The sequence below is a fragment of the Cricetulus griseus genome, chromosome 6, assembly GCF_003668045.3.
Source record: "Cricetulus griseus strain 17A/GY chromosome 6, alternate assembly CriGri-PICRH-1.0, whole genome shotgun sequence".
Classification (NCBI taxonomy): Eukaryota; Metazoa; Chordata; class Mammalia; order Rodentia; family Cricetidae; genus Cricetulus; species Cricetulus griseus.
The window spans coordinates 56338770-56365167 of NC_048599.1; the positions used below are offsets into that span (position 1 = coordinate 56338770).

Here is a 26398-nt window from a genome sequence, read left to right on the forward strand (position 1 = left end):
GGCTTTGGATGCTGTGGAGCTGGAATTAGAGATGGTTTAAGGCAACATATAGGTGTTGGGAATCGAACCCAGGTCCTTTGAGAGAGTGTAAGTGATCTTAACCATAGAGCCATTTCTCCAACCCCAAGCTTTGCAGTATTTAACTTGATTACTTTTTCTCTCCAGCTTTCTAATATTGCTTTCATCCATACACAGTATAATAATCAAATGTGGCAGTCTTCTTTGGGAGCCTGTCTTGCTTTACGGGCTGTGCTAATGACTACAATTAAGGAGCTCATAGTCTAAGTCTATGTGCTGCTGTTTAATTATTATACAATTTTGCAAAGCCAATGATATGGAAATGCCATTATAGTGAAGTGAGGGGTAGTCCATGGTCACTTCCTGCAGCCATATTGGTCCCATTTGATTATAGTTGATCTTACGTCTTTACAGCTCTGAGGTTGCATCAGGCTTGGAGATGTCACGCATTTGCTTCCTTTCTCCTGAGGCCTTTTGGCCTCTCACAACACCCCGAGTAATCTAAGTAAGAATTGAAAGTCCTTTTTCATTCTTTATTTTTCTTTTTGAGATACTAAAGAGCCAGCCCTGGACCTTGTGGCATGCTAGGCAAGAGTATAGTCTACCACTGATACGTAGCCCAGGTTTTTGTTTAATTTTTGAACTCAGGATCAGCTAGCTTATTAGTATCCTGCTGTAAGATTTCAAAACAAATAGATTGCAGCTTCTTGTAAGAGTGGCCCCCAACTGCTTAGCTTTGGGTGTAGAGTTTTAAGTTATAGAGAGCTGGAAGAGTTTCCAGTAACCTGTTTCTGCTGGGACAGAAACTGTCACTGGAATGATAGCCCAGAAAGCTTCACTCTATGGGTCCCAATGTGCTAGGGTCAACCCTTTCCCAGAGAGTCCAGCCAGAGCTAGATAAATAAATAAAAATGACAAGTCTAAAATTGTTCCTAGAACTTTATATGAGCTAAGGAAAACAAATGGCTCAGAGAACAAGTGAGACAAAAATGATCAGAATTCACTAGAACCCAGGTACTTATGCAAAGTAAAGATGACTTCATTTATTCTGTAGTCTCCACTCATTAAACTCTGAAGTTAAAAAAAAAAAAAATGGCCGCCCCCCAACTCTCAGCACACACAGGGTAAACAAACTCCTCTGGTTTCTTTCCTCCCCACGTTTAGGCTGGCATAGAAAATCGGCAGCTGGACACAGTAGATTTCTTCTTGAAGAGCAAGGAAAATCTTCTTACTCCATCTTCAAAATCTCCTGTTCCTGATCAGCTGCATCATCACTTTTCATCCCAGTTATATTTAAGACGTAAGTAAAATAGTTCTACATGCATACTATCACTTTAGACATCTTTAAATTATTGCCCTTTTATATAACATATGTGTATGTGTGTGTCTGCTTATGTGTATGTGCCCACATTTGTACAGGGAAATGAGGAGGCCTGAAGAGGGAGCCCCTAGAACTAGAATTACACATGGTTGTAAGCTACCTGATGTGGGTCCTGGGAATGGAACCCCAGGCCTGCAAAAGAGCAGCCAGGCGCTCTTGACTCCACCCTATCACTCCACCCTATCTATCACTGTGCTTTCTAATGGCTTGTCAAAACTCATTCACAGAGTTTATGTACTCGGAGGGGATGTGTCAGGGTCTGTAAATGTTCTCCGTGTAGGGGCCGGAGGTGCTCAGTGCTGCAGCACTGTCTGCCACATGTGGGACGCTTGTTCAGTCCTCAGTACTAGAAGAGTGCCACCCCGGGTACTGCAGTGTTTACGGAACACAGCCTGCGCTATGCTCTGTATTTTTATACACAAGGACAAGATGATCTCTTAGATTCAGGAGAGTGACGTGTGAAGGGGACCACTCTTCGGGAACCAGCCACCTTTGAACAGAGGTGTGCTGACAGCTGGACTTCAACTGCACAGCTGTAGACTGGGATTTGTTATGAAAATTTTCACTGCTTTAGCAATTCTTCAAGATTTTAGCTTTTCTTTTTTTAATTAATTTTTATTTCAGTTAAAAACAATCTTATTTTACATATCAATCCCAGTTCCCTCTCCCTCCTGTCCTCCTGTTTCCCCACCATCCCCCCATCCCCCACCTCCCCCACCCCTCAGGGAGGGTGAGGCCTCCCATGGGGGATCATGAAAGTCTGTCACATCATTTGTGGCAGGGCCTAGGTCCTCCCCCGTGTGTCTAGGCTGAGAGAGTATCCCTCCATGGAGGAATGGGCTCCCAAAGTCCATTTGTGCTCTAGGGATAAATACTGGTTCCACTGCCAGAGGCCCATAGACTGTTCACGCCCCCAAGTGATACCCACATTTAGGGGGCCTGGTTCGGTCTTATGCCCATTCCCCAGCTGTCAGACTGAGGTCCATGAGCTCCCACTTGCTCAGGTCAGCTGTTTCTGTGGGTTTCCCCAGCATGGTCTTGACTCCTTTGCTCAATTTCCAGCAACCACATGACAGCTCACAACTCCAGTTCCAGGGCATCTAGCCTCCTTGGGCACCAGGTACACACCATGGTGCATATACATACATGTAGGCAAAGCACTCATATACATAAAATAAAATGAGTATTCTGTCAGCCAGGCACGGTGTTGCATGCCTGTAATTTCAGCCTTTCTGAAGGTAGGGAGGAAGGATTACAAGTTCAAATCTAGTTTGTGCCACCTAGTAAATTTGAAGGAAGTTAGGATTGTATAAGACCCCATCTCAGCTAGGCGCTGGTGGCGCACACCTTTAGTCCCAGTACTCGGGAGGCAGAGGCAGGTGGATCTCTGTGAGTTTGAGACCAGCCTGGTCTACAAGAGCTAGGACAGCCTCCAAAGCCACAGAGAAACCATGTCTTGAAAAACAAAAAACAAAACAAACAAACAAACAAACAAAAACAGGCACAGGGCTTTAATTCCAGTACTTGGGAGGCAGAAGCAGGCAGATTACTGTGGGTTAAAGAACAACTGATCTACATAGTGAGTTTGAGGTCAGCCAGGCAGGGTTACCCTGTCTGGTGAAACCCCGTCTCAAAAAGCAAAACAGAAACAAATTCATATAAATATTTCCTCCTTCCCTCTCTCTCTCTCTCTCTCTCTCTCTCTCTCTCTCTCTCTCTCTCTCTCTCTCTCTCTCACTCTCTCTCTCTCTCTCTCTCTCTCTCTCTCTCTCTCTCTCTCTCTCTCGCTCCCTCCCTCTCCCCTTCTCTTTCAACTTTGTCTCTTGTACTGTTGGATAGTTTGACTCTCTTTTCTCTTACCTGCACTGCTAAAGGCAGAAATGATCTGAAAGCAGATGCATGAGAATAAGCTTTGCTAACTTTCCTGAGCCCGTGTTTCCCACAATTTTTTGCACACATGCAATTGCAAAGCTGGGCAGACACTGAGCTAAACAGGAATCTCGCCTGAGAGGGCCCTCAATCGCAAAGAGGCTTCAGAGGCTTCCACTCCTATCCTCCACATGTCTCTTGGAATGGCTTTAAGTTCAAATTTTGGCTCTGCTATTTTATTTACTTTCAGAATTAGCTCGGGTAAGTGACTTACTCTCTCTGAACTTCAGTCTCCTACCTATGGAAAGGAAGTAAGCACTTATTGGGTTGTTGAAAAGAGAAAAAAATGAGTTTATAAAACATGAAGTCTGCCAGTAAATGTTTAGGAGTGACTGGAATCATTGGGGTTTGCAAGCAGTAAGCCTTTATAAAGGTGTGTGAGCTTGTAAAAATAAGACATTGCAGCTAACATTTGGATGTGCTGAAGTTGGGGAGATAGTTTACATGTTAATTTCTTCATTTGTTCCCAGAGGTGGAAGAGATGATGCCAGCACTGGATTTACTTTGCTCAGCAATTAGAGAAAGTGACTCTGAGACCCAAAGCAAGCACTTTGCAGAGCAGCTGCTTCACCTTACACTGTCTTTTCTCAACAAACAAATAAAGGAGCTTTTTGTTCACACTGAAGGTAGGAATTACAGTGAGGGTGGGCTGTGCCGTGCCTAGTCAGAACAAAAATAGGGAAGCTGCAGTGAAGAGGGGTAGACCACAGTGAAGAAGAGGCACACCACAGTGAAGGGAGGGACACACCGCAGTGAAGAGGGGGACACACCACAGTGAGGAGGGGACACACCGCAGTGAAGAGGGGACACACCACAGTGAAGAGGGGACACACCACAGTGAAGAGGGGACACACCACAGTGAAGAGGGGACACACCACAGTGAAGAGGGGACACACCACAGTGAAGAGGGGGACACACCACAGTGAAGAGAGGACACACCACAGTGAAGAGGGGGACACACCACAGTGAAGGGGGGACACACCACAGTGAAGGGAGGGACACACCGCAGTGAAGGGGGGACACACCACAGTGAAGGGAGGGACACACCACAGTGAAGGGGGGACACACCACAGTGAAGAGGGGACACACCACAGTGAAGGGAGGGACACACCACAGTGAAGAGGGGGACACACCACAGTGAAGGGAGGGACACACCACAGTGAAGAGGGGGACACACCGCAGTGAAGAGGGGGACACACCACAGTGAAGGGAGGGACACACCACAGTGAAGAGGGGACACACCACAGTGAAGAGGGGACACACCACAGTGAAGAGGGGACACACCACAGTGAAGAGGGGACACACCACAGTGAAGGGAGGGACACACCACAGTGAAGAGGGGGACACACCACAGTGAAGGGGGGGACACACCACAGTGAAGAGGGGACATACCGCAGTGAAGAGGGGACACACCACAGTGAAGAGGGGACACACCACAGTGAAGAGGGGACACACCACAGTGAAGAGGGGACACACCACAGTGAAGAGGGGACACACCACAGTGAAGAGGGGACACACCGCAGTGAAGGGGGGGACACACCACAGTGAAGAGGGGACACACCACAGTGAAGGGGGGGACACACCACAGTGAAGAGGGGACACACCACAGTGAAGAGGGGGACACACCACAGTGAAGGGAGGGACACACCACAGTGAAGAGGGGACACACCACAGTGAAGAGGGGACACACCACAGTGAAGAGGGGACACACCACAGTGAAGGGAGGGACACACCACAGTGAAGAGGGGGACACACCACAGTGAAGAGGGGACACACCACAGTGAAGAGGGGGACACACCACAGTGAAGAGGGGACACACCACAGTGAAGGGAGGGACACACCGCAGTGAAGGGAGGGACACACCGCAGTGGAGGGGGGACACACAACAGTGAAGGGAGGGACACACCACAGTGAAGAGGGGACACACCACAGTGAAGGGAGGGACACACCACAGTGAAGGGAGGGACACACCACAGTGAAGAGGGGACACACCACAGTGAAGAGGGGACACACCACAGTGAAGAGGGGACACACCACAGTGAAGAGGGGACACACCACAGTGAAGAGGGGACACACCACAGTGAAGAGGGGACACACCACAGTGAAGAGGGGACACACCACAGTGAAGAGGGGACACACCACAGTGAAGAGGGGACACACCACAGTGAAGAGGGGACACACCACAGTGAAGAGGGGGACACACCACAGTGAAGAGGGGACACACCACAGTGAAGGGGGAACACACCACAGTGAAGGGAGGGACACACCACAGTGAAGAGAGCAGTGTGAGGGGAATGGGTTTGGCACTAAGTGCACTGGCAGGGTGATCTCAGGATAGTGTTTGTGTAGAGTGGAGAGAGAGGACTGTGCTAAATGCAGCTGCTTGTAGGAAGAGAAAACACCTCAGATTTATTGTTTGAAAATACTGTTTTGAAATTTGACAATTCCCAGAATTCCTTTCAATAAGTTGTATGTAGTGTGTTCCCCCTCCATTTTTGTGCTGGTTTACACATGAACATACACACTCATGCACATGCAAACACACACTCATACTCATGTGCACTCACTCACATACATGCACATGCAAACTGGAAAATTGATGTATTTCACAGTGATAGATGAGCATCTGCAGAAGGGAGTGGACATTTTGACCAGCTACATCAATGAACTTCGTACTTTCATGATAAAGTTTCCTTGGAAGCCAGCAGATGCCACTGATGAATATGACATAAACCAAGATGTCCTCACAGTAAAGGAGGGAAAAATTTGGGAGAAACTCAACTTTGAGGTAACTATGAGTACTCATCATATCTCTTTTCTGGATTCAGATAGCCTAAGAACACACAGAAGAAACAGAATTTAGAGTCTGTACACTATGGTATGGAGCTTTGGTTTTACTGATGTGGTTTCCCAGGACATGATTTCAAATCTGTTATCTCTAGGTCCTGCTTATTTATTTATTTATTTATTTGTTTGTTTGTTTGTTTGTTTGTTTTTTCAAGACAGGGTTTCTCTGTGTCTTTCAAGGCTGTCCTAGAACTAGCTTCTATAGACCAGGCTGGTCTCGAACTCACAGAGATCCACCTGCCTCTGCCTCCCAAGTGCTGGGTTATAGACCTGTACCACCATTCTCTCCAGGGCGTTTGGCCTCTTGCATTTTTTGACTTCTGGATAAACGGAATTTCTTCTGGCAGTCAGATCTTAGGGATGTCCTATGACATCATTACTAGGAAGCCACTTGAGTCCTACTTGTTACAAATTCTAGTGAACGCTTTTGCCATTTAACCCTTCCATCTATCCATCTGTCTGCTTGTCTTTTCACAGAGGTAATTAGTTAAAAGTGTTTGACTGGGCGCCTGGGAGAGTCCCTCCCCCATGATGAGTATGGGGTTGGAGAGGCAGAGCCAATGGCTCAATGCAGATGCTGATGGCAGCAGAGTGAACGGATAAGCAGAGCTTTGGCTGTGTCCTCAGGACTGCTGCTGGAGGGCGGAGGGCAGAGAGCGTTGAGTGACTGCTTTTCCTCATTCTCTTCTTCCCTCTCTACCCAGAAGCTCACTGTTCTTGCTCACTTTTGTCTGCCTTCTTTCTGTCTGCTTTGCAGGTCTCTCTTCTTGTGTTCCTCCCTTTAGTGTGTTCTAGAGAACTGTCAACACTCTTTCTCAGAATCACTGATCTTTAACTCTTTCTCTGTGTGTATGTATGGGCTGGGTGTTGATGGGGACTACAGTTAACTGTGATGTAAGCTGTGGTCTCCAGAACCGTATGTGTGCAGGTGCTCACACAGTTTTCCACATGGACACTGTGACTTTCGGTGCTGTTAAGGCCTTGTTAAGAGTGACAGGTAGATCTCTGTGAGTTCGAGGTCAGCCTAATATATAGAGCAAGTTCCAGAACAGCCAGGGCTCTACAGAGAAGCCCTGTCTCAGAAAGCCTCCGTTTTGTTCTCTGGGCTCAGATCTTTAATTTTTGCAGTGATCTTCCCACACCTCATTATCTTGACCTTCAGTTGCTTTCAGCCCATTCCATGCTGCTTCCTAAAGTAAGTGATAAGTGTGCCCTCTTGCTGTGAAACTCGTACAGTGGCTCCACACACGTTTCAGGATAAAATGCATCTCATGCACACACGGGCTCATTTTGCATTTCTGCACAGTGTCCCTCCTTTTGGAATACCTGTCTTCTGACCAGTTGTCTCTACTAAGAAGTCACCTGACCCCCTTTCCGGTCACTCTTCCTTCTGTGCAAATGTCGCAGCCTGTATCAGTGAGCAAGCACTATAAATGGTGCTGTGGGGTCCTGGGCTGCAGAGTCAGTTCACAGCCCCAGCACCCTTCCAAGAAGATTTTTCAGTCAAAAGCCCCTTAGTAGGTGTCTAATGTATATACATTTTCTGCATTGGTAATCATAATAAAAAAACCACAAGGAGCTTAAACTTACATTTTTCTTCTTTTTCCTAGGAAGTTATTGCAGATGCCATTTTAAATAACAAAATACCAGAGGCACAAACTTTCTTCAGGATTACTAATCATTCTGCTCAACGACTCGAGGAGCTGGTCAGGATAGGCCTGGATTTGGTGTTTGACAGTTTGAAAAGGAACAATGTAGAGGAAGCCTCCATGCTCTTGAGGAATATGGTGAGTGGTAATGATTGTCTCTGATGTATAGGAAGACTTTACCCCACCCCCCTTTTTTTTTTTAAGTCAAAGTCTCTCTATAAGCCAGGATGACCTGGAACTCACTTTATAGCCCAGACTGGCCTCAGACTTATTCATGATCCTCCTGCCCCAGCTTCAACATGTTGGGATTACAGGCATGAACCACCACATCCCTTGTTTTTGTTTGTTCTTAGACATGGTCTCACTATGTAGCCCAGGCTGGCCTTTAACTCACTGTCCTCCTGACACAGCCTCTCAAGCGCTTGTACTATCTTACCTTCTGAGACAATGGTTTTCGTAGAAGACTTCACACCTGTCATGCATAGGGCCTCAGTTTTGCTGGAGAACAATCTATATTCTTCATGTGAGTCCTTACATCTGCATTTGAACTTTCTGGTGGATTGTGCACTGGCTTAGGGCTTTATGTTCCCTAGTTTTGCTTCATTTGAGAAGGGAAGTCCTGGACAAAGCAGGGCTTCTGAGCTAAGTTAAGATCGGGTCCTCAGCTGTGTGGCTGGAGTCTTGCCCACGAAAACTTTTCTGAAAGTACAGATATGTTTGTTGTTTCTGTCAACCTTTGGTTACAAGTAAGCCACCAAAGCAGTTTGTTGTAGTCTTTCTTGGTCCTCGGTTGCCTAGTATTAACTTAATTGTACTGTGTCTTGCTTTGCTCTGGGAAAATAAATAAGGGCTTTGGGGACAAGCAATAGATACATATAACTGATGTAGAAAGTAGATACTCCCAAGAGCAGTGTGCTGTTCTAGCAGGACACATGTCTACAGGAGAGCATTTCTGCATCTAACATATTTATATTCAAATGGGTTCATTACAAATGTAAGCTTTTAAAATTTCATTTTATTTTAGGGCTTCAGTGTGGAAGATGAGTTGCTCAAGATATGCTTTTATACAACTGATAAAAATATACGGGACTTTTTGGTAGGTAAAGGTGTGACTGTGTAGCTTCCATTTTTCATTTTGAGACAGGCTCTTGGTATGTAGTCCGGGCTATCTTCCAACTCCTAATCCTTGTGCCTCAGCTTTTTGGATGCTAGGATTATAAGTATGGCTGGCTGTGGATTACAATTTTTTTAAAGATTTTATTTATTTATTTATTATGTATACAACATTCTGTTTCCATGTATATCTGCACACCAGAAGAGGACACCAGATCTCATAACGGATGGTTGTGAGCCACCATGTGGTTGCTGGGAATTGAACTCAGGACCTCTGGAAGAGCAGTCAGTGCTCTTAACCTCTGAGCCATCTCTCCAGTCCCTGTGGATTACATTTTTATTAGACCATTTTGATGAAAAAAATTTTTAACTTTAAAATAAATAATTTTAGTATCTCAGAAATATATAAGTAAACATGATAATCCTTTTAAATGATTATGAGTATTTTGGCATTTGACATTATGGTAAAGGAAAATTTATATGAACGTAAATTAACTTAAAAATGCAGTTTAGAGGGTTGGCAAGGTGACTCTGTAGATAACGGCTCCTCCTGGCAAGCCTGGCTGCCTGAGTTCTATCCCTGGGACCTCTGACTTCCACAGGTACCCACTATGCCACACACGCACATACAAAATAGATAATGGAATAAAACATTTTTAGTGTAGAATACAATTTCCTCTCCTCCCCCCCTGCTTTCTCCCTACTTCCTTTCCTCTTCTTCTCTCCCTTTCCCTTCCTCTTCCTCCCCCTCTCCCAACTCTTTTTTTGTGGTACTGTGGATCAAGCCCAGGGCCTGAGGCACGCTAAACAAACATTCTACCAGCCACATTCTCCACCCCAGAATATAATTATTAAATGGCATTTAATCTCATGGCCTTTGTTTTGCAAATGTTCCTGATTTTTGTGTGGTCATTACTCTAATTGCTTTTTATCCAAGGTTGAAATTTTAAAAGAAAAGGAATGTTTTTCTGAAAAAGAAAGAAGAACTATAGACTTTGTTCATCAAGTTGAAAAGTTTTATTCAGGACGTTTCCAAGAAAATGTGCAGATGCAGCCCTTTCCCAGGTAGGTTCATTAGTCCCCATAGGTACTAATGGAGGGAGACTGTGGGTAGCACTTATCTGTAATAATTGTGAGTATTCCTTTCTTACATGGAGCTGAGCATCCATTCCTCAGGAAGGTAAAATTTATATCTTAAAGAAGGGCATCAGCTGGGTGGGCAGTGGTGGCACACACCTTCAATCCCTTTAATATTGGGAGGTTGAGGCAGTTGGATCTCTGAGTTCTAGGATAGCCTGGTCTATAGAGTGAGTTCCAGGATAGCCAGGGCTACACAGAGAAACCCTGCCTTAAAAAAAATAAACAAAAATTTACATACAGTGTTTTTAGATATTGGATAAAGGAACAGGACTATCTCAAGCACAAATCTATCTTGGACACATTCCTCAAGCATGATCAGAAAGATGAGTTTAATGACCAGCACCAAAGAATTGCGCTGAATTGGGCTCACTGGTGGGATCAGCAAACACAAGAATGCATCCTTCTCCCCAGGATAAGTCCAGAAGGCAAGTACGAAGGCACCTGAAATGTGAGCATATTAAATGGGGTTGGGGGGTAAGTTAGTCATTAATGTTTTAATCTTTGGGCATCTCTACTTTAGAATTCCTTTTGGTGGGGGAGGTTCACTTTCTTTAAAATTCAGCCATTGAACTAAATGTGGTGGTGAAAAACGTTCATGAGGTTCAATGAGTGGATATTGTCAAAGCCAAAAGTTATCACTGCAGCTTCAGAGTGGGTCTGTTTTTCCAAACAGTTTCTGAGTTTCTTACATTTATTGGGGATTAGTTTTACACCAGGCTCTGGAGCATAGCTAACTGGTGATCAATGATAAATTATAGCATCAAATTCATGCTTACTGTGTAGCCTGAGTTTCTCATGTTGCAGAGGAGAAGGCCGACAGCTTCAGTGCCATTCAGCTTCATTCTAACTCTGTAGTGAGGAACCCTTCACTCTTCCCATCTATAGGGTTGATTATAAAAAAGAAAACAAAAAGAAGCAGGGGGCCTGAGTGAACCACACATGATATGGGCACGTGTAGTCAGTGACCATTGCATATGGAATTACAAGTCAGAAACCATAGTTCACTGCTATTTTAAAAGGTGTCTTGTTCCTCATATAGAATACAAAGCACATTCCCCGGACTCCCTCTGGAGGTACCTCACGGCTCGCCATGACTGGTCAAACATTAGCTTGTGGATTGAAGAATTTCAGACCCAGGAAACAGGGCCACCTCATCAGAACAAGTGGCCCCCTCTGAGTGCTGACATCATTGATCAGAATACTTGTTGCAACAATTACATGAAGAATAAGATTCTAGACAAGCTGGCCAGGTACTGTAACCATGAGATTAAAGTCCAGTGGGGAGGATAAAAGAAAGGAAAATTAAAAATAATACTTAACAGTAATGGTGAGGGGAGAGTGCTTCCCTGTGCCTGCAGGCCCTTGCTGTGTCAGTGTGTGTGCTCAAGGTATACGATTGCACACATGAGGCCTTTCTCTTTAAATGACCACACATTCAGTGCAGTGTTGCTTCATCACACAACATTTAAATGGGATTATTTTAATGTCGTGGTGGTGAAGAGATTCTTGAATTCTAGATGGAGGCTCTCCCCACAGCATTTTGTGCCTTCTGTTGTTTGTTGTGAGACAGGGTCTTGTGAGGTAGCCCAGATTGGGCTGGAACTTGCTACATCGTGTTCTGATGTACAGTTGTCATTAGAACTTTAAGGAGCAAGTGACAGGAGGCAAGACATGGATGCCCCAAGATGAGGTTCCCTGTGACTGTGTCTGCTCTTCTTGGACGATAAGTCACCACATCCATCTGCTGTATGGTCTTGACCTGCAGAGGACTGTGGGAATAAGACACAGAGCAGAGTGGCAATTTTAGCTCGTGTCTAAAGATAATTGTATTAGATCTAACCATGTGAGCTTGTCGTCTGTGTGAGTCAGCAGTAGTTGACTGTCAGGTTTCTTGTGATTCCATCTCATCTGTCTTCCTGTGAGGAAAGTCAGGTGTGCACATCAGCATGTTTCTTGTACTGTTTCACACGTTGCTCTCCGTTTGTACTTACTGGGAATGCACTTACGCTGTCGGTCCTCACAGCGTGCAGATGCAGAGTCAGATCCAGGGAAGTGATGAAGAGCTTTGCCTAAGCCTCTCACTTATGCAGTGGGGTCCTTTGGCATCTGGTTTTATGGTAGAATTTAGATGATCACTATGCTGCCTTAGCATTTCATTGTTTAAAAAAACTAATTTATCTGATTTAATATGAATTGAAAAATTCATGCTAAGCATGGTAGCATGTGTCTTTAATCCCACTCTGGTGGCAGAGACAGGCAGATCTCTGAGTTTGAGTCCAGCCTAGTCTACATACTGAGTTCCAAGATAGCTAGAGCTATGTAGAGAGACCTTATCTTGAAAAACCAAAAGTAAGTAAATAAATAAGTAGGAAAGAAAGATCACAATATCTATCATATAATTATATTAAAGGGGGAAATCGTACCATCCTAAGGTATTGATGAGCGAGCCCTGAAGTTGTGAGCTTAGGAGAGCTGTCCCCATTACTCATCTGTCATGTGGTTCATGGACTGGGGAGAGATGCCCACATGCCTCCCACCATCAACGCTTGAGGCAGGTGGAGGAGTTAGCCCTGAGGTCATACAAGTGGGAGAGCTGTTCCTGCCCCTATACCTCACCTGGGCAACTCAGTAGAGCTGGCCCTGAAGGTTAGGTGTAGGAAAGCCAACCCTGAGGATGTGAAAGCCAGAGAACTGGCCCTGGCCTTGCTCACCGCTGCAAGGGGTGAACTAGCCAGGGCAAAGCTGGAGAGCTCACCCTGGTGGCGAAGACAGAGGAGAGCTGGTAGGCTGACCAACCCTGTAAGTACTCAGGCCCAGAACCAGAGTTATATTGGCCCACTCCAAAATCCACCCCATCTGTGATCTGCTGGAGCACAGGGGTGGGAGCTGGGGAGGCTGTGGACTCCAGAATCTTCATGACACAGGGAGCAATGGTATGTCCAGGAAGAGTCCAGTGAGGGCCCAGTATGGATAGTGTAGCAGAGACCAGGGCCTCCCACCAGACCATGATTCTTTGCAATGAACGCCTGCATGTAAGAATATATGGATAAAAGGTTTCACTGCATGACTCACTGGTCACACTGCAGCTTCCAGGACAGGACTGTCTCCTTCCCTTTTTTCTCTTGAATTTTATTTTGTCTTATTGTGGGGGGGGAGGGGGAATGGATGGGTGGGATCAGGAGGCATGGTGTGAAAGATATAGAATAAATAAAAAGAAAATTAAAAAAAAAGAATTAGGGTAGAGAATAATATACTCATTTTTTAGAGTAAAGTTCAAAGTATACAAAAATCAAACTACATACTATTGAGGTTGGTTATAGTTATAAAACTGAATTAAAAGTTAAGAATTAGTGACTACAAAGTCAGGCAAATAGGGGTTGCTGTAGAGCACGAAGTGGGAAGGAATACACCAGTAGCTTCAAAACACAACTGTCTATAATCAGAGTACCAGTTATGTGATATTTCTATTATCAAAGTATCTGTACTTTTTAAAAATATTAATTTATTTTATTTCATGTACATGAGTGTTCTGCTTACACGTGAGTCTGTGTGCCACAATCATGCAGTGCCCATGGAGGCCAGAAGAGGGCATCAGATCCTCTGGAACTGGAGTTACAGATATTCGTGAGCCTCTGTGTGGGTGCTGGAAATTGAACCCAGGTCCACCAGAAGAGCAGTCTGTGTTCTAACCACCAGGCCATCTCTCTGGCCCTTATATGGCATTTCTTTTAACTGTGTGTGTGTGTTTTCAAGATCTTTTTGTATGGCAGTTTTGATGTGTTTAGTAGTAAATTTATGAAAAGTACAGATTTCTATCATTGTTTAGTAGTTGGTGTATTTAACTGCTGTGGCTTCTTAGCAATTTTTGTGGATGTGCGTTAACTTGAACCTTGGAACTTTTTTTTACTTCTCATCTCTCAATCCTGCCCCACAGGAGTGGGACTTTTCTTGCATCTGAACTAGAAGACTTTGAACTGTTCCTCCTGAGACTCAGCCGGATTGGGGGTGTGATGCAAGACGCCCTCCCCGTGCAGAGCTACAGAGCCTCGGGAGGGTGGGATTTTCACTCGCACTTCATCCTCTACTGTCTGGAGCACGACCTACAGCATCTTCTCTACGTCTATCTTGACTACTACAAGTGAGTGCTGAGAGCTGCTTCACATGTGCAAATATTCCTTCTAGACGGCTTTGGAACTGTTTGGGGGGCGAGTGGAGGCTTGAGACAGGACCTCAAGATAAGCATGAACTCTTGACCGTCCTGTTCTGCTGCCTAAGTGGTGGGATTACAAGGGTGTGTCGTGTGCCTGCCGACATGAACTGCTGTGTTTTTATTTGTTTTTAATACAAGGTCTCATCATGTAGCCCTGGAACTCACTGTGTAAACCAAGTTGGCCACAGCCTCACAGAGGCCTGCTTTTGCCTCCTCAATTGTGGGATTAAAGGCATCAGCTGCCACGTTTGGCACCTGAACTGCTTGGAGAAAACATTAAACATGGAGAAACTGATCCTTTTGAAGTAGTTTCTTCCACTCTAACACCTGGCACGTGTGTTATCTCAAGGTTATGTTCAGCTAAGGACAGGTGTGCGCTTTATGGACAATGATTTCATGTAGCGTCTTACTAACCTTCAGATTACTTGAGATTAGAATAAAATGATGTGTCTGGGGATGTCTGTCAGTGGCAAAGCCCATGTCTGTCGTGTGTGTGAGAGCCCATGGATTCATTTGCCATCATTGCATTAAAAAAAATGATAGAATGAAAAGCACGTTTGTTCTAAAATGCTTAAAAGAAGAAGAGATGTTAAAAGAAAGATAGAATTCACTAGCAGTTCTTGATTCTTCTCAGAGAACTCTAAAAAAACTTTAATTTCATAGCCACTGTAAAATGGATTAATTTTTAAAAATGTAGGTTTATATGGATAAATTTACATAGACCAGTATATGTCCGCCTAAGACCACCTTGTAGAATCCTGTCTGTGGCCATTGCTAATTGTTATTGGATCAGTATCAGCAGCATTAGATGTCGTCTTTGATATATGAAATGTGTGTGAATGTGTGTGCTTGTGTGGACGGTTGGGTGCACATAGAGGCCAGATGTTGACATTGAGTGAGGTCCTCAGCCCCTGTCCACCTACTTTTTCAGTTACGGTCACTCATTGGACCTCAGACTTGCTGGTGGGCTATATAGCTGGCCAATGGACTCCTGGCAATTCCCCTGTCTCTACTCCATCTCTCTAGAGCTGAGACTTAGATTTTATTTCAGACTGCTGAGTCACTTAGATTTTATGTGTGGGCACTGGGGATCTGAGTTCAGGTTCTCATTATTGCACAGCAGATACTGTCTCTCAGTCAAAGCGGAGATTACCAATGTGGCTAGTCTTGCTAGCTAGTTTGCTCTGGGGATCTGCTGTCTTCATTATCTGAGGCTGCAGTTATGTTGGTTGTCATCACTCATGCTTGCATGGCAAGTGCTTTGACCACTGAGCCATTTCCTCAGCCCCATCCTTCACATAACTTTTATATGTTGTTATTATACCTCTTTCCTTCTCTCTCTCTCTTTCTCTCTCTCTTTCTCTCTCTCTCTCTCTCTCTCTCTCTCTCTCTCTCTCTCTGTGTGTGTGTGTGTGTGTGTACACACACACGTGTGTGTGTGTGTGTGTGTGTGTACACACACACGTGTGTGTGTGTGTGTGTGTGTGTGTATGAAGAGGAGGTATTTGTCTTACTCTGTAGCTCAGGATGGACTTGAACTTACAGTAGTTCTCCTGCCTTAGCCTCCCAAGGTGCTGTGCATGCCAGGCAACTGCTCTACTTCTGAGCTACAACCCTATCTAATTTTTTATGAGACAGGGTTTTGCTGTGTAGCCCAGGCTGGCCTGGAATGCTTGCTGCCTTAGACTCCTACAACAAAATTGCTTTTTTTTTTTTTTTTTTTTTTGGTTTTTCAAGACAGGGTTTCTCTGTGGCTTTGGAGGCTGTCCTGGAACTAGCTCTTGTAGACCAGGCTGGTCTTGAACTCACAGAGATCCGCCTGCCTCTGCCTCCCCAGTGCTGGGATTAAAGGCGTGTGCCACCACCGCCTGGCTCCAAAATTGCTTTTCTGAAGCTAGCTGTCACCTGAGCAAACTTGCTCAGTAGAGTCATGCCCCATGTGATAATCCCAAAGGTGTTTGTTTGTTTGTCTTTAAATATAGACTTAGTCCTGGAAATTGTCCTTTTTTGGAAAAGAAAGAACTACATGAAGCTCACCCTTGGCTTGAATTTTTGGTTCAGTGTCGGCAAGTTTCCAGTAACTTAACAGGTATTATGTTCAGTATTAAATATGTAAACTTTCTCTTATAAACTGTGAGTCTATTGAATGGTCATTAACTTGGAAACTCTTGAAGTTAATCCTTTGACTGCACTCAAATATCTGACTGTAATCCAGGCTCACACTTTAGTAATGAAATAGAAAACTAAAAAATGTCAGAATTGGAGCTGACAGCTTATGAAGTTAGATTTCCCTCACTCTGCCTTGTGCTCTGCTTCTGCCACTGTCACCCCACCCACCTGTCACAGGCACAGTTCTTGCTTTGGTACATTGACACCCCTTTCTCCCGAAGAATTGGTCTGCCTTCCAGAAACCTTCTAGGAATGGTCCCCCTCCTCCCCTCCTCCCTTCCTCTGTCCCCCTCTCTCCCTCCTTCCTTCCTGTCTATATTCTCTTTCCTTCACCCTTTCTCTCTCCCTCCCTCCTTCCCTGTCTTCCTCCCTCCCTTCTATTCTTTTGCCATCTAGGGCCTCTCCTATGCTAAGTACATATGCCCCAGGCACATACATGGAGGTCAGAAGACAAATTTGTGGAGTCAGTTCTCTCCTTCCACCTTTAGGTGGGTTCTAGGAACTTATAAATCTTTCAGTCTGGAGCTCCAAATGGAAGGGGGAAAAAAAACTAAAACCAAACCAAGACAAAACAAAAGGAAAACTAAAACCTCATGTATGTGTGGGATTGTTGTGTCCATGGAGGGGAGCTGCTGAAGAAACTAACCAGCTAGTAGTGTTCTTCCCAAATTCTGGGGAAAGGTACAGGAAAGGTACAGGGCAAGCAACTATACATCAAGCAATGTCAAAAACCAGTCCTTTATATAAAGTGCATATATAAAGTGCCCAGTTTTGTTGGGTTGCAGGTGGTGGTGCATACCTTTTAATTCTTGTAATGGGAGGCAGAGGCCAGCAGATCTCTGTGAGTTCAAGGCCAACTTGGTCTACATAGTGAGTTCCAGGCCCTAGGGCTGTATAGTGAGACCCTGTCTCAAACAAACAAACAAAGGAAGCCACAGACAACTCTCCCCAAGGTAACACCTGCATAGACCCAGTCTGGGCTTATGGGAAGATGACTGCCCACAAGTGGCCATTGGTAGCATTGCCATGTTTCCTTCCAGTTTCTTTTTGCTTTCTGTTGTCCAGCAGGTATCCATACGTTGTGCAGAAGTGCAGGAAACATCTGTGGGTTTTTTTTGTTTGTTTGTTTGTTTGTTTTTTTTTGGTTTTTCGAGACAGGGTTTCTCTGTGTAGCTTTGGAGCCTATCCTGACACTCGATCTGGAGACCAAGCTGGCCTTGAACTCACAGAAATCCACCTGCCTCTGCCTCCCGAGTGCTGGGATTAAAGGCATGAGCCATCAACGCCCGGCAACATCTGTGTTTTGTAACTGCCTTTGTGTGTAATGAGACTCCCCTGCACCCTTAGAGACACTGATCATTAACCTTAGTAAATAGGCCCTCAATTAAATTATTATTTTCTCGTTTTTTTGACAGCAAGCTCATCTTTACATTTTTTCCAATTATAAATAATTATCTTGACTATATCTTAACTTAAAATTGTTGCTTTTGTTTCAGACAAACTCTTTAGTACATACAGGTTTCTACATGTAAAATTGCTAAGTCGAAGGCTGTTCACTGGAAGGGTTTTACCATCAGGTCACATTGCTGTTCATTGAGGCTGTACCTTTGCCTAGGTACACAGTCTATTCATGATGACCAATAAACAGTAACACTGATTTTTTTTTTAAATTGCTGCTGATACAGTTGATACTTGAAGCATCTAATTAAGTCCCCTGCTAGGGAGCTGTGTGTGGGGGCTTTAGCATTTCTAGTTCATTGTCAGCTGATTCTTTCTTTGTCCATAGGGTATTATTCCTATAGAATATCACTTGTTGGATTCTCCTCTTGACTCTTTTTTACCTTTACATTTTATTTCTTTGAAATCTTTATTTTTATGAAGATGAACCTTTTGAGTTTGCCCATCCCCCCACCCCATGTTTTTCAGTGTTTCTAAACTTAGAAAGTTGTTCTTACTGTGGACAGGGTTAAAAATATCTTTCTCAGAATTATATCTCTCTTAATTTAATGATTATCCCTTTTATTTTCAGATCCCAAACTGATCTTCCAGGCTAGCCTTGCAAATGCTCAGATTTTGATTCCCACCAATCAGGCCAGTGTAAGCAGTATGCTGTTGGAAGGACACACCCTCCTGGCCCTTGCTACTACCATGTATGCTCCTGGGGGTGTCAGCCAGGTATGGGTGACCCTCGGAATTATTGTGATGAAATAGGGTTGATTTGAAACTTGGCACAGATAACCAGGACTGCTTAAACCTTAGCTGGTGCTAAAGCATGATCTAAAGCATGACTGCTTTTAAGTATCCTGTTGGATGAGTGAGCGTGAAACAGGTGAATTTACAGTTCCATGTCCTGAGCTGAAATGGAGTTCATGCATGGACAGAGATTCTTTGTCCCTTTGGTGTGTTTTCCGTAGCTCTAGGATAGAGTCAGGATTGGGTTACCTCTGCAAGTAGATGTATTTTAGATGTGTAGTTTGTAACATGTCTTTGCTGATTACCCTTCTAGAAAGTTTATCTTAAAGCATACTTTTTAGCTTTCCCTGTAAGTTCTTTGAGGGACCCCATGTGGATGTGCCCCTGTTTTCTGAACATAGAGTGTGGCTGGCTAGAAGGAGAATACTGCTGGATGTCTTGTCCTCGTAGTTTCTCCCTGGTGGTGATTACCCTTAGGTTGCTGCGCTATACTCACAGGGCTGAGTGACTCGAGCCTGCTTTTAGCTACCAGTCAGAAACTATAGTCACGAAAGGGCTAGGTAGTCATCTGCTTTGATGGTATCCGTTATTTTGTTTTTCATTTGGTTTTTTTGAGACAGGGTCTCACTAAGTAGCTCTGGCTGTCCTTGCATTCACTGTGTAGACCAGGCCTCTGCCTCCTAAGTGCTGGGTTTAAAGGCATGTGCCATCATTGCACAACTATTTTGTTTTTGTTTTTGTTTTTGTTTTTTTGAGGCAGCTTTACTCTCTAGTCCAAGTTGGCCTGTAATTCCCTGTATAAACCATGCTAGTCTTGAATTCTTAGTGATTTTCCTGCCTCAGCCTCCCAAATGCTGGACTATATACCGGTACCATCATGCGCCACAGTAATAGTTGTTGGATCTTTTAAGAATTAATGGATAAGCCGGGCATTGGTGGCAATCCCAGCACTCGGGAGGCAGAGGCAGGCGGATCTCTGTGAGTTTGAGACCAGCCTGGTCTCCAGAGCGAGTGCCAGGACAGCCTCCAAAGCTATACAGAGAAACCCTGTCTTGAAAACCAAAAAAAAAAAAAAAAAAAAAAAAAAAAGAATTAATAATTAAATATAAATATAGTAGAGATGGCTTTTTTTCAAACAACATACGGTTTGAGAACAAGGATCTAGCTCTCTTCCTAATCTTGCAGGAAATGGAGGCTTGATGCTAAACATCTATTCCAGTGTCATACAGCCATTAGGTCCTAGGATCGGATGACTGTTTTGCTGGTGCTGTTTCACTAGGACCCTTCTTCTATAGTGACTAGTTTTTAAATCTCAAAATATGTACTATCTAAACACCACTCCCCTTCTGTAATGTGTCTTCTTGCATAGGTCATTCAGAATGAAGAAAGTGAGAACTGTTTGAAGAAAGTGGACCCCCAGCTATTGAAGATGGCCTTAACACCTTACCCAAAGCTCAAAGCTGCCCTCTTCCCACAGTGCACTGCTCCTAGTATTCTGCCCTCTGATATTACACTCTACCACCTCATTCAGGTACTGTATTTAGGGAGCTGGCTCTTAGATGTATCTGCCAGGTCTCTGCCAGGAAAACAGAAAGCCCTACCTCCTTTCAACACTCAGGATAAGAATTATGGCAAAGAAGGATGGAGCTATAAGCCTACATCCAGAAGAATCACTTGGGAACCTGCAATTTTGCTTCTATTTCACAGGGATTTGCAGACCCTCTCAGGCCTATTCAGGAGCTGTGTTAGAAGCATCTTTTGCCCATGTCTCCGTTCAATATGCTTTCTTCATTACATATATGTTCATACATTACATGTTCATAGTATCTTCAACCCAGTGTAAGTTGTGTTGTTCTTTAGAGAGATGAAATCTGCCCTGCTCTAATGTGAAGAATTTTGGGGGTGAACTAATTGGTTCACAGATGTGCCAGGACTGTTTGTTTCTGGAATATATGAGATTAGCAGCCTGTGCTAGGGTAGAATGCAAGTCCATCATGCCTCGAGGTCAGTTTTCTGTAAGGACTTTTCCAAAGAATGGGGCTAGGGAGATGGCTTGGTGGTTAAAAGCACCAGATGCTCTTCCATAGGACCTGGGTTTGATTCCCAGCACCCACATGGCCAGTCACAGCCATCTGTTACTCTTAATCCTGGGAATCCGATGTGCCCTTCTGGCCTCCATAGACTAGACACACAGTGCTGTAAACACATTCGGGCAAAAGACTCACGCCCAGGAATCCTTAGAAGAAGAATGTCCTGGCAAAGACAGCCTTGTGCTGCCTTCACACCCTGTGCTGCAGGAGTCTCTGCCATGCAGAGCAGCACTGTGTGTCGCATTGGTGTAAACCAGATGCTTCAGTGACACGGTGCTCTGTCCAGATTTGTCTCAATGTAGTGATCCTCCTGTCTCAGTGTCTCAAGTGCTGGGATCAAAGGCGTACAGAGTTCCTTGCTTCTGAAATATTTGAATCAACTTCAAACACAAACCATTTCAAGTTATTCTTCATTCTCTTTTCTTCTTGACTTACATCATTTTGTAAGTTTTGATTTTTGAGACGGTGCCTCATGTGGCCCTCAAACTCACTATGTAATCGAGGTTGGCATTCAGTTCCTGATCCCCCCTCTTCTGCTGCCCAAGTGCTGGTGTTACAGGTGTGCACCACACCTGGCTGTTTATTTATTTTAAAGCAATGTCTAACTGTGTTGCCCAGGCTCATCTCCAACTCCTGTGCTCAAGTGATCCTCTTGCCCCAGCCTCCTGAACGTGGGCACTGTGGGCACACACCACCATGCCTGGCGCCCTGGCAGCTCTTTGTCTGTGTGCACTTTTATGTTCTTGTGGGTCTTCATGTGTGTGCAAGTACACATGTGTGTCCATGTATGCAAAGATCAAAGACCAGCCTTGAATGACGGTCCTTAGGAGCTGTTTCATGTTTGGGGGAGGGTATGGTATGGGGAGGGGCTGTGTTCAAAGAATTTATGTTCAGAGAGAGAGTATTTAGCTGTGTTTCATTCTGAGGATCAAGGTTAGGGTCCCATGTGTGTAGGGGACAGTGTAAGCCATGCCTGCTAGAAGCTGGCTATAGTGTGCCTGACCACGCCTGTCAGGGCGTAGTCAAGGTGAGGTCAGGATGACTCGTGATAGAGTTTTAAGGGGCTGCAAGGCACATGAGAGCCCTTCTCTCTGGCCTGCCTGCCTTGCTGCCCCTGGCACGCTCTGGCTTGCCTTTGGCTGGTGTTTTTCTAATAAAAGGATATCCTTATCATAAGCTCCTTTTGTTCCTTAATACATGTGTGCTAGCAAACATTCTACCAGAGTCCTACAAAATGACTTCCTCTGTAGGTCCTTCTATCATTTTGTTTATTTGTTTTAGGGTCAATAAACTTTTGAGTCTGATTGACTTTTACTCCTTTTCAGTCTTTGCCACCCTTTGATCCTAGCAGATTGTTTGGCTGGCAGTCTGCCAACACACTAGCAATAGGAGGTAAGTCATGGGATTTCTTGCTTTGGAAGCATTCAGGTCATATTAAGAGTAGAATTTTTTTTTTTTTTTGATTTTTCGAGACAGGGTTTCTCTGTGTAGCTTTGGAGCCTATCCTGGCATAAGAGTAGAAATTTTTATACATAAAGTTAATCCCTTTTTTCCAGTGCTTTCTATTGTAAAAGTAAAAGTACTTCTCAATGGAAGACACATTCCTTGAAACTAATTGAGAACATGTAAATTGAAAGTCTGTATGTTGAGTTTCTAGGACAGCATGTTACGGAGCAGATATGTGCCTCTCTGCAGCTCTTCCTTTTCAGAATCCCCTGTTTTGAGTGTTGGTGTTGACAGACAATAAATTATGGTTTCACCTTGTAATGACTGTCTGACCTTAAGCATAGTGCTCTTTAAAATAAGGCTAATAATAGTATCCCTCTCATGTGTTGTAAAGATGACAGGGTGTTTTGAGTTTGGTTGGTTGACATGTTTTTGAGACAGGGTCTCAGATAGCCCAGGCTGGTCTTGAACTTGCTGTGTAGTCAGATTGACCTTGGATATCTGATCCTCCTGCCTCTACCTCCCTGGTTCTGGGGTACTTGAGTTTATACCACATCTGACTTAGATGGTTCTGGGGATCAAGTACAGGGCTTTATGCAAGCAGTGTACCAACTGAGCTCCAGTCTCATCCCTAAGAACAAGGCGTTTTACCACTCTCATTTATTACATACCAGGCCCACACACACTGCTGTCGTCTGCAGGGTATAAGAATTCTTTTGAGTGTTGTGCCATTTTAAACACTCCATTTCTGTTTCTCTTGAGGTTAGGGTTAGTGTTTAATATCATAGACAATGCCTCTGTCTCCATGCTTGTAATGTTAAATTCATACTATCTGTGCTCAGGAAGTATCTCAAAAACGTTTGACCTCAAAAATATAGTAGATATGTGTCAAACATATTGACTACCTAAAAATGAATTTTCTGATCAAGCACTCTAGCACTGAGCTATAACCCCCAGGAATAAAAAATGAATTTTCAAGCCAGGCAGTGTACACCTTTAATCCTAGCTCTTCGGAGGCAGAGGCCAGGCAGATCTCTGTGAGTTCTAGACCCGCCTAGTCTACAGAGTGAGTTCCAGACAGCCAAGATTACACAGTGAAACCCGGTCTCAAAAAAAAAAAAAAAAAAAAAAAAGAATTTTCTATGATGGGTGGGCAGTGGTGGCATTTGCCTTTAATCCCAGCACTCGGGGAGGCAGGAGGCTCTCTGAGTTTGAGGCCAGCTTGGTCTATAGGGTGAGTTCCAAGACAGCCAGGGCTACAAAGAAACCCTGCCTCGAAAACCAAAATGGAAAAAAAATATTTTTTCTGATGCATCTGTTTTATGAATTAAACATGTTCTGTATGCCTTGTACAGTGTGCAGAATAATCGCAGCAGCCCTGCACACACAGTGCTGGTCATGTGGCCAGGGTTGATGTGCTTTGCTTTCTCCCCAGATACAACCAACCGTCTCCCACATTTTTCCAGCCCTGACCTGGTGAGTAAATACGCTGTAGTGGAACGTCTGAATTATGCGTATTATTTACATCACGGACGCCCATCATTTGCCTTTGGTACTTTTCTGGTCCAGGAGTTAATCAAGAGTAAGACTCCCAAACAACTGTAAGTGTCGAGAGCCCAATTTCCGCTCTTAAAAAGCATATGTGTATTTTACTGGTACATCTTAAAAAGCAGTGAGACTGATCATTAACCATGTTGTCATTGTTTTAAATGTTTGAGAATTTCGTGTGATGCATTTTGATCATATTCGTCCCCTCACCTCAGTTCCTCCCAGGTGTCCCCACCTCCCTACTTTCCCAGCTTCATGTTCTGTGTGTCCGTGTCCCCTTGACCCCACTTTGTGTGGGCTGACTACAGCTGAGCCTGAGGCCTGCCCTGGAGTGTGGCCAGTATACCAGGTGTCACTCCACTAAAGAACAGGACTCTCCCCCTCCCAGCAGCAGTCAAATGGCAGCTGCTCCTCAGCTAGGCGTGGGGCTTCGTGCCTTCCCAGCTCCGGGCTGGGATTGCGTCTGACTGAGCTTCTGTGGTCTTGTGCACGCTGTCACACTCTTCAAGTTCACATGTACCCGCCCCGCTGTGTCTGGTGAGCACTGTTTTCTTGACATCATCCACTGCCTCTGGCTCCCCAGTCTTCTGGTCCCATTTCCACATAGACCCCTGAACCTTGAGGAAGGTGATGTGGCCTAGATGTCCCAGTCAGGGGCTGGGCACTCTGGGGTAGTCTCTGTGATAACTGACATCAACTGCAACAAGAAGCTTCGCTGATAAGGATTGAGCAATATACTGATCTGAAATTCAGGATTAGACCCTGTCCAGACGCCAAGCAGCCCCAGATCACTGAGGTGGGTGGGAACTATAGTGATTGTATTCGGTAGTGATTTTGTTTTCATTGTGCCCCCCTTTTTTTGTATTTCAAGTTTTTGGCTTTATTGTGTACAATATTTGCCAGGGGAAAAAGTAAAACAATAACTCTCAAAAGAGACACGTTTTAAAGTCATGCGACAGTGGCTCAGGCACTAGCAGCTGCAGCAGAGGAATTCTATACAAGGGTGCATTTTATATTCATAAGCTGTCTTTTATATTCCACTTCATACAGAATTAGGAGAACTATTTGATGTAGCTGACAGGGAAATATGGTTTGTTTTGTTTTATAACACAGTGATGCATTTTAAACTTTGTTTTAGCTGGGTGGTGGTGGCACACGCCTTTAATCCCAGTACTCAGGAGGCAGAGGCAGGCAGATCTCAGTGAGTTTGAGGCCAGCTTGGTCTACAAAGTGAGTTCCAGGACATCCAGGGCTATACAGAGAAACCCTATCTTGAAAAACCAAAACAAGCAACAACAACTAAAAGCTTTGTTTTAGTAGTAAGTTTTCATGGTAAAGTAGTTTAGTAGTTCAGAAAGGTGGGAGTCAAAGACAGGAGTCTGGGCTCCAATTCTTCATATTACAGGGTTGGCAATGTCTTGTATATCTTGCTAGAAAACTTTTTATGTATATAAATGTACAGCTGAGTCCTCTAAAATGCACCTTCAGATGTTAACCTTGGAGCTTGAGAGATGGCTTAGTGGCTTAATAGCACTGAATGCTCTTCCAGAGGACCTGGGTTCAATTCCAAGCACCTACATGGCAGCTCACAACAGATTGTAACTCCAGTTCCAGGGGACCTGACGCCCGTTTCCCGCCTCCATGGCATTGAACACACATGTTGCACAGACGTAGAGTAAGACAAATGCTCATACATATAAAATAAAAATAAATCTTAAAAGATAAACATTGGTTTTCTAGGTTGCTCGTGTTCATAGCCAGACTTGACTCTGATCACGAGTGCAATGCTTTTGAAAGGTCTTCATGTGCCCTGGGTAAAGGTAGAAGCTACAGTGCTGTGAAGTGTGAACAGGTGCTTTAGTTTAAATCTAGGGCCAGCAATACAGCTCAGCAGGTGAAGGAGCTTGCCACCAAGCCTAACAGCCTGCGTTTGATTCCTAGGATATACATGGTGGAAGAAGAGGGCTGACTACTACAAATGGTCCTCTGACCTCCACACTCACACTGGGGTCCATTTGTGTTCTGCCTTTCCACCCTCCACCTAAGTGACCGAATAAGCTGACCTGGTGCCTCTGGTACCACAGCCATTGCTGTACCTGGCATCTCTTTGTTTGCCTGTTTGCAATGCCAGGCTCTGATAACATAAGCACAGCTGTCTCCCAGCGCCCGTGACTTATCTAGGCAGGCCTGTGATACGGGGTTGTGGAGGACACTGCAGCAAGCACCGTGCGGACTGTCACTGCTGAAACAAGATTGATTTGTCCCCCCAGACATAATTCAGCCACAACAGCTATCCACCAAGCAGATGGCCGCTGAGTGAGGCCTGGATTCTAGTCTCACCTCAGCCATTCTATGGAAACAGCTTTGGAAACCAGCTCCCTTCATAGAAGAGTCAGGTGTTGATATTGGCCACGTCTCACACAAATCAGTAATGCTGCTACAGTCGTCAAGTCACAGACGGTAGCATTATGAGCGGCGCTGGCTCAGCAGGGCTGGCACAGTAGGACCAGGGTATTTTGTTTGCCCTTAGAGCAGCGATTCTCAGCCTGTGTGTCGTGACCCTTTTGGCAAACCTGGGTCTCCAAAAATATTTACATTACAGTTCATAACAGTAGCAAAATTGTAGTTATGAAGTAGCAACTAAAATAATTTGATGGTTGGGGGT

General features: G+C 44.5%; 1 protein-coding gene across 3 annotated transcripts in view; it reads left to right on the forward strand.

Moving 5' to 3' along the window:
* Spg11 (SPG11 vesicle trafficking associated, spatacsin) overlaps positions 1 to 26398 on the forward strand; it is a 70990-nt gene that overhangs the window by 19202 nt on the left and 25390 nt on the right. For 2 of the 3 annotated variants that reach the window (XM_027422000.2, XM_027421998.2), the window contains exons 8-21: positions 1183 to 1318; positions 3799 to 3954; positions 5941 to 6116; positions 7786 to 7962; positions 8849 to 8920; positions 9875 to 10002; positions 10318 to 10502; positions 11117 to 11327; positions 14012 to 14215; positions 16270 to 16376; positions 18486 to 18631; positions 20019 to 20180; positions 22065 to 22131; positions 23621 to 23786. In XM_027422000.2, coding sequence (XP_027277801.1) covers positions 1183 to 1318; positions 3799 to 3954; positions 5941 to 6116; positions 7786 to 7962; positions 8849 to 8920; positions 9875 to 10002; positions 10318 to 10502; positions 11117 to 11327; positions 14012 to 14215; positions 16270 to 16376; positions 18486 to 18631; positions 20019 to 20180; positions 22065 to 22131; positions 23621 to 23786 — 2093 coding nt within the window. The remainder of the gene's footprint in view (positions 1 to 1182; positions 1319 to 3798; positions 3955 to 5940; positions 6117 to 7785; positions 7963 to 8848; positions 8921 to 9874; positions 10003 to 10317; positions 10503 to 11116; positions 11328 to 14011; positions 14216 to 16269; positions 16377 to 18485; positions 18632 to 20018; positions 20181 to 22064; positions 22132 to 23620; positions 23787 to 26398) is intronic. The other variant, XM_027421999.2, reaches the window with a different exon arrangement.